A 12,112-nucleotide genomic window follows, 5' to 3' on the forward strand; every position below is an offset into this window, starting at 1 on the left:
TGTGAATTTAATTTAATCTAAAAAGTTTTATGTCCAAGCTGGTGTTGCTGATGTAGCATCTAGTTTACAAAATGTTCTATGACTACCTGTCAATTCAACATTAATTTTAAGTATATACATAAACAGACGCACATGTATACGTGTATGTATAGATGCATGTTTTGAAAAATGAAAATTCTTGCAAAATGTGTTTACAGAGATAAAAGCAGTCCAGGAATTCACCTTAACTACACATTTAACAACTGTGCTAAACAAACTAAAAGTGTTTACATTTATTTAATAATTATCTTTTTAAAATGCTACGACAAAACTCATTTTGTGTATCTTGAGATAGATGTCATGTGAACAACTAGTTAAACGATGGTTTAAGTCTTAATAGACGACATAACAGTCGGTTGTAAGCATGTTTTTGACTAAAGAGAACTGTTCATAAGAGTTGTTCGTTCAGGAATCAGTTGGCCAACACTATTCACTGACTATTCTAGTTGTGCTTTATGTTTTCATTTAGTAAAAAGAAACGGTTTGTAAGAGTTCTTTGTTCGGGATTTTGACATTTTTATTTCTAACTCTTGTTTTTATGTTTTTGTCGTCATGTCTAAAGGCTGTTCGCCGGCTGCATCCCCAGAGTGACGTTCATCAGCATGGGAGGCTTTATTTTCCTCGGCGCATATGAGAAAGTGCGCCGTACGCTTTTATAAACACCCTCTCCATGGAACAATGTGTCGGATTCCTCAACCCAAACCCTGACTGTACGGCCAGAACTGCAAGACGAGGTCAGAGGCCAGCACTGCAGATGAGTGGAGGTCGGTCAAATCTGACTGAGAAGCGCACCCTCTGTCCCAGTTTGAACCGCTGGTCTCGAGTCCACGGCTAGGACACCTGGTGTCTGGATGAAAAGATCACATAACACAAGGGTTTGCATTCCTGGTCATCACTGCACAACAGATTGAATTTAACAGCCTGAATTCCACTTATGTTGCACCACAGATCGGGTTCAAACGCAAATGTCATTTTTGCAAACCTATGTGAATCGATTAAAAAAGCATTTTTTGCTAAAATGAATTGGCTATTTGTATTACAACATGACTGCGCCGGTCCTTTATGTGCTTCAGTCATGAATGCACTAATTGGTAACAAGTTAAAATGCGTAACCAATATTATTCCAGATTATCATAACATGTCGAGTCTAGACTTTGATCGCCAAGCTTAGTTGCTCTACCTGCTTCACTATTATTAGCTGAGAAAACACACAAGAGTCGAGCAGAATGCAGAGAAAGACGGATTAGTCCACAGGTGTGAATGTTTGTCTGACCTGTCATGAGGCTTGGGGCACAAGTACAATACTGAAACAGTGGGCCGTTCCAGTCCTTACACTGGTATGTGCTTTCTGTCCAAACACAGACTCCGACAATGCAGAAGAATGACTTCAACAAAATCATCACAGAGATTTCTGTGATTTAGGGGCACTAATTTAAGTATTTTCAACGAGTGCATCAAAATAAAGACACAAACCAGAGGGAATAAAAGAGCAACATGTGACTTTAATAAACACTTGTCATTTTGACACTTCAACAGTTTTAGCCATGTGGGTGAACAGCTGTGATTAGAGTTGATTTCAATAAATTAATCTGGTATGATCCACACATCTGTAGAGTTAACAGATGTGAACTAGTGAGGTTCTTCACAGAGCTAGATTACACAATTAACCAGTTACCCACAGTATCAAAGTACCGCTATGGTCTATTTCAACTTTTGGGGAGTTAAACTGGCATTTGCTGTAATCGAACTTTACAAAACTTTCCCCTAGTTTAGTAGTAGAGATGTTTCACTATTTGGCTTAAAAACCTTGGCTGTTGACATGAGCTAGTTTGGCTCAGGCTAACCAACAAAGACAATATGTAGCTTAGCATTAGTTGCCTTAGTCCTGAGACTATGCGAGCTTAGCTGATGAGGGGTTCACTTATTCCCGTTTTTTTCTTTTCTTTTCCCTTTAAATGTAGACATTCTGTGAGGTTGCAGGAAGACCCTGAAGGCCAGCACACGTAGCTTGAGGTTTTTTTTTTTATCCTTTTTCCCTTTCATGATTTGGCAGCATTCTGCTTTTCTGTTAGCTAAAAGTCAGTTAGAACAAATCTCTCTAAATGTTAATTGTTGGATAATTTGTTATTTTCCCAAATGTTAAAAAAGGCGGTCAACAAATACATTTTAAAGTTAGGTTCAAATACCACAGGTAGGTGAGCGAAGCAGCTTTTGGTGCCACGTACCTTGATAACGGAAGAGCCTCGATCGCATCAGAATTTCAGGCTGTAAAAATGTTCAATTCATGAGTCCTCAAAGTGCTTACTTTTTCATGCCAATATTTGCAATTTCTGTACCATAACGGACCTGAAATTTCAAATGCCGAGCTTTTCCTTCATCACAGACCAGAACATACATATATTCTGACAAAGGAATATTCCAGGTTAAACACCAGTTAGTGATGACAAATACAATACTTGTCTTTGTTGTCTGCCCATAGACTGCTATTGTAATGCCTTTTGGTACACATTGTTTTTACAAACTGAAGTATGAATTGCAATTAATTTTGTGGTAAATGACACAAAGCTGTGTTGTGGGGAGAAATTAACTTTCCCACAACTTATCCACAACACAGCTTTGTGTCATTTACCACCAGTCGTCATTACTCAAACATCATTTATAGAGATTGTACTCTCTCTCATATATATATGACAAACTTAATCTACCGTTCAAAAGTTTGGGGTTCGTAATATTTTTTAAATGTTATAAAATATTTAAATATAAGTCTCAATCTTTACCAAAGCACATAAATACAGTAAAAACTATTGTGAAGTTGCAATTTAACTTCTTTTTTAGTATATTTTGAAACCGTGATACTTTTTTAAAAAAAATTATGTTGAATAGAACCTTCAAATGAACAGCATTTAATTGAAATATGTATTTTTGTAACATTATAAATGTCTTTGCGGTTGATCGATTTAAAGCATCCTTGCTAATAAAAGTATTAAAAACCCTAAGCCTAAAAGCAACAATATTACAGACCCCAAAAACATTTGATCTTTTCTATGAATTTAGAAGATTTTGTTAAATTCCATTACTTTAAGGCATAAAAAAAAAAGTCAGGTTTTCTGACCATGGGAATCCTGGATCTTATTTTAACATAGAATATTCCTTTAAGACAGCATATTATGATCATTGGGTTATTTAAACTTACAAGTGCATGACAAAATTCCCATTTGTGAAAGGAAAAGTATACAGACATCTCCCAACAAAACGTGTGGATTCTTTGATCTTGCAATAAGGCACTGCTTATAAAACTGGGAAAAACCAGCTCTGTAAAAAAAAAAGAAAGAGAAATAAAATAACCACTCTGATCTCACCATGCAGCGAATAGAGTTAAACACTCTTTTGTAAAAGTTCTAGAATACATACATTCATATATTTATATATGAAAACTCTTATGTACAGCTCAAAGCCCAACGTTATAGCACTCTGTCATACATTTTGCATGCGTCAAATGCAAGCCACATTTCTGAAGTGTGAACAAAGCCTCCCTGAGGAGGATTATATCTATATACATCATTAACGCTCGTATGGGACGCCTTCGTCCCACTCAAGCTTCGCCTTCAAACTCCGGACGCCCCCATTCTGCATTCAGATAGACGGGGGCAGCTTTGTCTGTGCCCCTCAGTGTGAGGTAGCAGTTCTCAGTGCAAAAAAATAGAATTAAAAAAAAGAGTGGTGGTGAGGTGTTAGTCACTGGCCCGCCCGAAGGATTCACTCTCGCTTAGGGTGGCATCGGGCGTATGAGCGTGTCCGTTGGGTAATAGAGTCTGTGTAAGCTCGGACCCAATGTCACAGTCCTCAGACAGGAGCTTTACTGGCCGATGGTAGGTCTCTTCAAGTGAGGGAGGTGTGTCTGACCGATTCACCAACAGTCCTTATAGAGAATAGGAGAAATTAGAAAATAAGTGAGGTCAAACATTATTCTAATTGTGAAAAACAATAAATATTATCGCTGTATTAAGTCAATGTGAAGTCAATAATCAACATGACATAAATCAATTTAAAAAAAAAGGGTTTTCGCTAAGTGATGGCACTAGTAATTATTTATGGGACATGAGTGAGACTTCTTAAATTTATAGCGATCTAAAACACAGCCACCGAGCATCCGTTCCCTCATCATTCTCACCTTTTCGGTCGTACTGGTGCGATGGGGGCGATGTCACCCTGTCGTGGTTGGTTGGAAAGATGGAAGTTTGACACTCTGTTCTGACCCCGTTGGGTGTGCCATTGCAGTGTGTTTCACCAGTGTTGTGGGTAGTGAACGTTGATGTCTGCTGGTACTCCAGGCCTGAAGGGGGCGCTAACCCATGAGGGAGGTAGTTGCAGTGTTTGGAGTAACTTGTACCGTTTTCCAGGCAGTCTGTACACACATCATAGCCTGAAGCGAGAGAAGCTTGTTAACATGATGTTATGTGAACGGACACATTCTATTTTGTAAATGAAGGTTATAGACCTTATTGTGAACTATTAATCATTGCATACGTCGTTTTTTTTGTTTGTTTGTTTTTTATCTTGTACTGTTTAATGCAGGACTTTTTTAAAAATAATTTAGTCGCTTAAACCCTGCCCCTTTCCTACAATCCACTTTCAAGCTTGCATTAATTGGAGTGCACCACCCACATCTCACAATCCAATCAACCCCGCACTACATTTTCTACCCTAATTTTTCATAAGGACAAATTTCTCCTCATTAATATTTTAGACATGAAAATGTCCATGATTTTTCCAGATCTAGTCAATTTCTACAACTTGCTTTTCAAATTCCTTGAGATTTCCATGTTTTCAGTGATAATGGGAATCCTGTATTAAAGACTGTTCATATGTGTATGACTTTTTGAATTTCGTAAACACTGTGATTTCATGTTTTAGCTATAAAGCTAGACTCCCAAACAGAATCTGCAATAATAGAATCCCGCAGAAAGCTTCGCAAATATCCGAAGAATACATTCCTAAAGTTCTACATATTTTTGACTAACGACAATGGTAATGTATTCTACTTGGCGGCTTAAATTATGATCAGTTCACTCTCCATTTAAAACATTTTGTGTAGTTTAAATATATTCCACAGGTTTTTCCGCTCTCAAAATTCGCTTGGAAAAGGTCAGTAGATTCTGTCAGGATCTACAAGAGAAGCGTGGATACTTTACCATTGTTTTCTATGTGTCCGTTGGGTTGAGATCCGCCATTGGACTCCACTCGTATACACACATCCTGTCTCTCTGATAAAGTGCCCTGAGAGGACAGGTAACTGGGAACATCAGGAGGGACTATTGTCTCGTCTATAAAAGGCAAGAGCGAGCGTTTTAAATACAAGTCTTGTGATGTAAAAACAAAAACATTCTGAGCCCTAAACAAAGAAACAAAATCTATGTGAATACACGCACCTGTGTTTACACTGCACTCCTCGCTCTTCTTCCTCGTCTGGTAGATAATACACACCCAAACTAGTGATGTCACCACAATACTGGTCACCACAGCTATGACAATGATTCCAACAGTAACAGTGCTGGGGCTTGTAAAAGGCGCGCAGTCGTCGTATCGCTGGTAAACACTCAGCTGGCAGTGAGCTCGCTCTGTGCCGAGGGTGTTGGACATGACACACGTGTAGCGTCCTGCGTCCTCAAAGGTGGTGGTGCCGATCACCAAGAGCTGATTCCCTGGAGTGAAGTGGTGACGGTCGCTGGGACGAAGAGGCTCCTCCCCCTTTAGCCAGGTGATGCGAGGAGGTGGGCTGCCTAAAGCCTTGCACTGCAACGCAACAGTTTCGCCCACCACCACATTTCTATCCTCCATTTCCTGTGCCAGATGAGGGGTCTCTGCAGGAAGATTACAGGAAATAGTTATTGAATTACATACAGACATGAGTGAATTTGTCCTTGAAATGAAGTACTTAAAATTCCTTAAATGGCTCAACATTGGGGTTTAGTTCATGTCACAGCTGCAGACGTAATTGTATTGAATAAAAAAATTCTCCTTACGGTACAAGATGTGTCTTTTTTGGAAAATGTACATTTTAAATCAGCATAAATTGTATTGTGTCAACTTTAAGGACCACACTAGCATTATAGATATCTGATCCATATAAAAAAAGAAGTCTGATTTCTGAACAAATGACCCAGTGAATTAGTTCTTTTTTTGTGTGAATCAATTATACAGCAGGAAACACTCCAGACTGATTTCTGAACAAACGATTCCTTTGAACTGGTTCTTTTCAGTAAAAAAAAAAAGCAGAATCAGCATTGTCCAATTCCTGAATGAATGAGTGATTTTTAGTGAATCAAAAATATACACTGGGACCACTGTAGTCAGATTTCCAAATGAATGAATGATGCTTATGAACTGATTCGTTTTAGAGAATGAAAAGCATGTGTGACCAAATGTAGTCCAATTCCTGAACAAATGACTCTTATGAACTTGTGCTTTTTAGTCAAAAACATACATCACCAGTGTGCTGTTATTTCCAAATGAATGACTCTTGTGAACTGAATTTTCTTTCCAGTGCGAGCAGCATGTAGTCTGATAAATGAAACGATTGACTCTAGAGTGAATTATTTTTAGTGAATCAAAAACAAAGCCCAGTTTAGGTCAATTATACCACATAATGTCCACACTAAAATGAGTATTTCACTGTTTCTGCCTAGCAAGAACTCAGTCACACTCAAAAATACCACTATGCGAGCCCTCAGCACTTCCTCTACTGCCTGTGACCTCTTTCCTGACCTTTCACCTTTAACCAGCACATAAAGCCCAGCTGCTTCAGACGGGGAAACAAAAAAAACATTCCTATGTAGAACTAAGCAGCGGTTACCAAAACTCCAACAGCTTAATAAACAAATCTAAATTCCACAATGTAAATATTACAAAAATGACCTTACCTAGCACTGTTAGAGTGACATTGGCGGAGATCATGCCCGCCGTGTTTTTGGCTGTGCAGCTGTACACGCCCATATCCTCAGGTTTCACGTCCATGATGAAGAAAACATCATCATCAGGCATCACACGCATGCGGCGCTCTCGGGCGGCAGGGAAATCCGTACCACCATCTTTCTGCCACGCCACCTGGGGAGTCGGATGCCCTTCGGCCGCGCACTCCAACCGCGCCTTCGTGCCCGTGCGGATCGTGATGTCGCGTGGGGTCTTGACGAATGAAGGCAGCACTGTGCATATAGAAAAGCAAAGGGAAATTAGCCCTAGCAAAGATTATTCACATAATGTTGCTGCATCAGCAGCAAACAAGCCCAGCATTCATAGCTGTGACTAACTCAATTGGTGATGGGAAATGGCTTGATTTGGATGGGGCATGAAACCAAAAATGCCTCGGGACAATCAATTTGCATCTGTTGCTCCAACTGACAAGGCATGTAATCCAAGTGTACTGCTAGCAGCAGAGAAGCTAAAAAGTTCCCAAATTCTAGCGGCACAGTTTGGTCTGAAGGTTCAAATCCTATTTTGCTGGTACAATTCAAACTATGCTTTCACTGAAAGAAAAGCTCTGAGAAAAAGGTGCATGATGGGAACTGGTGTGATTTGTACGTTTAAAGAATTACACCCAGATGCCTTTAAAATTGCCTTTAAAAGTGAAGAATTTCAGACTTTAAATTATAAATGTATGTATAAAGTACGGTTTAAATATATAAACATTATTATATTAGATATGTATAACCATGTATATTACATAAATATTTAAATGAAATTATATAAACATTATAATATTATATATGTATGATATGTACATTATATAAATATATATTTCAACAACTTTAATTCATAATATATTACTAAAATGATATATAATATCCAGGGTTTGGAAAAATCCATTATTACAATGAAACTGAACTAAACTAAACCCAAAAAATATTTATAAAAAAAAATATATATATACACAGGTCCTTCTCAAAACATTATGGAAAATTATGAACTAATCACTATATGCTAATGTAATGATAGAAATGATAGATTCATTGCACATCAACTGAAATATTTCAGGTCTTTTATTGTTTTAATACTGATGATTTTGGCATACAGCTCATGAAAACCCAAAATTCCAATCTCAAAAAATTAGCATATTTCATCCGGGTGTCAATGATGTCCTTCTGGACAGCAGTCAGGTCGGCAGTCTTACCCATGATTGCGGTTTTGAGTAATGAAACAGGCTGGGAGTTTTTAAAAGCCTCAGGAATCTTTTGCAGGTGTTTAGAGTTAATTAGTTGATTCAGATGATTAAGTTAATAGCTCGTTTAGAGACCCTTTTCATGATATGCTAATTTTTTGAGATTTTCATGAGCTGTATGCCAAAATCATCAGTATTAAAACAATAAAAGACTTGAAATATTTCAGTTGGTGTGCAATGAATCTAAAATATATGAAAGTTTAATTTTTATCATTACATTATGGAAAAATAATGAACTTTATCACAATATGCTAATTCTTTGAGAAGGACTTGTATGTATGTATGTATGTATGTATGTATGTATGTATGTATGCATGTATGTATGTATGTATATGTATATATATATATATATATATATATATATTAAATAAAGAATTTAAAGAGATCAAAAGTTAATGAATGACATTTGTGTATTAAGCATACACTGACATTTAAAAAGCAATGAAATCATTAATTGCAATTATTTGTTTGACAATTAAATTATTCACTTGGAACAAAGGATCTTTGCATGATGAGCATTTTGAGCAAATGGTATGAATGATGTTCAAACTGAAAAGTACAGCTATGTAGTTTAGGTGTGTTAAATGTACCGTTTACAGTGACGCGGGCCTTGTTAGAGTAGGAAGAGCCGAAGTGGTTACTGATGATGCACTGGTAGCGGCCCTCATGGTTGAAGGTGACGTGTCGGAGGTGGAGGATAGTGGTGTACTCCATCACCCCTCCGTCACTGGCCCGCACATGGGCGAAGTTCTCCACCTCAGCTTGGCGTAGCGTCTCCTGGTCCTTGCGCCAGGTGAAGGTCATGGGTGAGCTGCTGCTGCTGGCAGCCGTGCAGGTCAGACGCACATCTTTGCCCAATACTGCTGCCGTGGTGACAGGGTGGACTGTGATCTTGGGTTTGGGAAGATCATCTGGAAGGAAGTCAATGCATAGACACATTTGAACACATCTCAAGATTAAGTTCTTTCTTTTTTTGTGACTTGTTTGTTTGTCATAGACTATGGATGTAGGATATAGCACTGCTTACGACAAACAAAGCTCTGTGGTGGAGCCTGGTAGATGCTGGTGCCCTTTAAGTTCTCTGGGTGGGCACATGTGGCCTGAACGCCAGGCTGCAGCCCTCGTGTTACCAGCCACTCCGGAAACCAGTCCAGCTGGCAGTCGCACAGAAAACTATCACTCTGAATATGACTGCAGAAAGAGGGAATGAAAGAAAGAGCCTCAGCCTGATGGAGATGATTCGACAGAATTGAATTATTGTGCACTTTCATGTCGTCACATAGTAGCATCCAAAAAAATGGCTAACTTAATATAAGCATAATGTCAAATTTTGAATGCATAAATAAAAGTTATTAAAAATTTCAGACTGAAATATCTTTAAGAACGGTATTTAAAAAAACTATATTCTGTTTAAAGGTTTGGGATTGGTGAGATTTTTTGAAGTCACCAAGGCTGCATTTTATTTGTTCAAAAATATAGTAAAACAGTAATATTGTGAATTATTATTACAATGGAAATAAACGGTTTTCTATTTCAATATATCTTGAAATGTAATTTATTCCTGTGATGTCAAAGATGAATTTTCAGCGTCACATGAACCTTTTAGAAATCATTTTAATATGCTGATTTGATGCTTAAGAACAATTTCTTAATATCATTAATGTTGAAACCAGTTGTGCTGCTTAATATTTTTGTGGAAGCTGATACGTTTTTTCTAGATTATTTGATGTTTTACTGTCACTTTTGATCAATTGAATGCATCCTTAATAAAAATGTCTTTAAAAAAAATGTAAAGTGGACTTAAGTTCACTTAAAATAAATAACTAATATTTAAAGTGTCATTAGCGATGGCATTCTATGATTTCCTTAAAAGGAAATTAAACATTTCATCATGACTTGTATGTGCCTGCATGTGTATTATTCGCAATTATTTGACTGTTAACTGTCAGCCAAACATTCATGATGTTGAGGAACATTCTAACCGGATGAGTGGTTGTGCGTGTGAAAGGGAGCACGTGTTGAATGGGACTTACAGGTAACGCAGGTTCTTCATCTTACTGAATGCCTCGGGTTGGATGGAGCGGATGGCATTTTCCCCCAAGTTCCTGTTGAGAGATTAAACGGGGCCCTCAGGTGTGACGAAAAGAGGACATGGGAATGTTCACATACAGCTGCTGCACTCGCATGCAAATCTGTAGCCTATTTTTATACGGGATAATTCCGAACAAGGTGGAAAGACCCTCAAATCAGATGTGGTGTTACAGCGTCTGCAGAAATGCTTAAAAATTCCATTTCTTCTACGAAACTGACCATATGCTCCATAACTGTGTTCCTGTGCAAGCTAAAGCTGGCTCTAACGAGACAAGAGCAGCTGGCCTTGCAAACCACCCTGTCCTCTCCTTTTACAAAGACACTATTAAATTGCTACCAGCCCTCTTAAGCATTTACTTTTGGCAGTAAGAGCAGAACGGCATTGTGGGATACTCACAGGTGTTCCAGAGCCTCCAGGCCCGAGAAGGCTTTCTTGGCCACCGACTTGATCTTGTTTCCAAACAGAGTTCTGCCGTTTCCAGACACGCAGGGCGAGATAAACGAGTGGGAAGAGAGAGAGAGAAAGAGAGTGCACAATTAGTTGGGCTGAATCTGATAAGAGAGGGGGATTGTGGGATTGGAAATCCGAACTGTGTAGAGATTAGGAGGAGGGTGAGGAATCGGGGACCGGCGCAGCTCTTCAAAGCGTACTTTTATCTTTATTAGAATTTAATAGCGATGACAAGGTGGAGCCCAGAGCTCGAGGTCACATGAAAAGGAGCTTCATTGGTTGGAGGACGACACGGCTTGTAAAGTAATAAAAGTGGCCTTGTCAGGGCTGTGGTTCAAACCCCCTTGTAGAGGCTAATCCTGCTCGCTTTTCAAAAGCAGCCATACACACACGCACCGCGGGACGGCGAAGAGGAACGGGCTCCTTCATGGATGTAACCCCCAACCCAGATGACACGATTTCCATTCTTAAACATGTTGGACCAAAATCAAGCCCCTGATCAGTGCACTTCCTGTCCAAGAGGGCTCGAGACTCCTCAGTCAGCACAGTGAAAGCCAGCACCTCCTCATATAAACCAGATTTGACACTTGACAATGTTGTGGTTTTAATCAGGGGATGATCTTCCTGACCTTGGATGGGCGGATATTGGCTCACAATCTTGAGACGTGTCTAGGGCTGTTGCATGCTGTGATAAACATGACCTTCACAGCAGCAGGAAAAAAGTAGAGATGCAGCGATATTAAAATTACGGCTGATAATGATAGTCTGATCATTATTTTCATGTTATGGCTGATAACCAATAAATGACCAATGTTAAAAATTTATATAAATCTATAAAAAGTTTTCAAAAAAATCTAGATTTTATCTTAAATTAAAAATAAAGTGAAAACTAAACTCATTTTTAAATGCTACAACGCATCACAACATAGAACTGTTAGATTCGTTAAAATCTGTAGATTTTTCAAAATGATTTTGTGATTTGCTTAAGATTGCAATGTTCCCTTTGTCATCAAATTATAAGTGATAATAAAAATCAACGGCAAAGGTAATCTAAATGTAAATATATGGGAAATCAACATGCAGAATTATTATGGATGGATACCAATATTTTTTTTTTCCCAACTATCAATGTGCAATACATTTGTTACAATATTTATTAATCTTTGTCAATGTTTGTTAATAATAATGCAACTGTTCATTTTTAGGTTATTTTAGCTCAGGTCCATTAAATAATATTAACAGATACAACTTTTGATTTTTAACAATGTATTAGTAAATTTAGAAATTAGCAATAATTAACATTAAGAAATGCTTTA

General features: G+C 38.2%; 2 protein-coding genes across 4 annotated transcripts in view; one reads left to right on the forward strand and one right to left on the reverse strand.

Annotated features, from left to right (window-relative positions):
• Nucleotides 1–1,549, forward strand: part of slc25a26 (solute carrier family 25 member 26) — a 56,844-nt gene extending 55,295 nt beyond the window's left edge. Inside the window, exon 10 of the mRNA XM_077203100.1 lies at nt 602–1,549. Coding sequence (XP_077059215.1) covers nt 602–698 — 97 coding nt within the window. The 3' untranslated portion in view covers nt 699–1,549. The remainder of the gene's footprint in view (nt 1–601) is intronic.
• The window catches only part of lrig1 (leucine-rich repeats and immunoglobulin-like domains 1), a 39,945-nt gene continuing 29,354 nt past the window's right edge, over nt 1,522–12,112 (reverse strand). Inside the window, exons 10-19 of one of the 3 annotated variants that reach the window (XM_077203097.1) lie at nt 10,743–10,814; nt 10,288–10,359; nt 9,282–9,445; nt 8,845–9,165; nt 6,960–7,241; nt 5,469–5,900; nt 5,232–5,363; nt 4,211–4,462; nt 2,736–3,958; nt 1,522–2,604 (exon numbers count right to left, since the gene is read on the reverse strand). In XM_077203097.1, coding sequence (XP_077059212.1) covers nt 3,771–3,958; nt 4,211–4,462; nt 5,232–5,363; nt 5,469–5,900; nt 6,960–7,241; nt 8,845–9,165; nt 9,282–9,445; nt 10,288–10,359; nt 10,743–10,814 — 1,915 coding nt within the window. In that variant the 3' untranslated portion in view covers nt 1,522–2,604; nt 2,736–3,770. Of the gene's footprint in view, nt 2,605–2,684; nt 3,959–4,210; nt 4,463–5,231; nt 5,364–5,468; nt 5,901–6,959; nt 7,242–8,844; nt 9,166–9,281; nt 9,446–10,287; nt 10,360–10,742; nt 10,815–12,112 lie in introns of all 3 variants that reach the window. The other 2 variants (XM_077203098.1, XM_077203099.1) reach the window with 2 other exon arrangements.

Source organism: Siphateles boraxobius, unplaced genomic scaffold, assembly GCF_051911475.1.
Source record: "Siphateles boraxobius isolate OS27281-9 unplaced genomic scaffold, OSU_SipBor_1 5, whole genome shotgun sequence".
NCBI classification, from domain to species: Eukaryota; Metazoa; Chordata; class Actinopteri; order Cypriniformes; family Leuciscidae; genus Siphateles; species Siphateles boraxobius.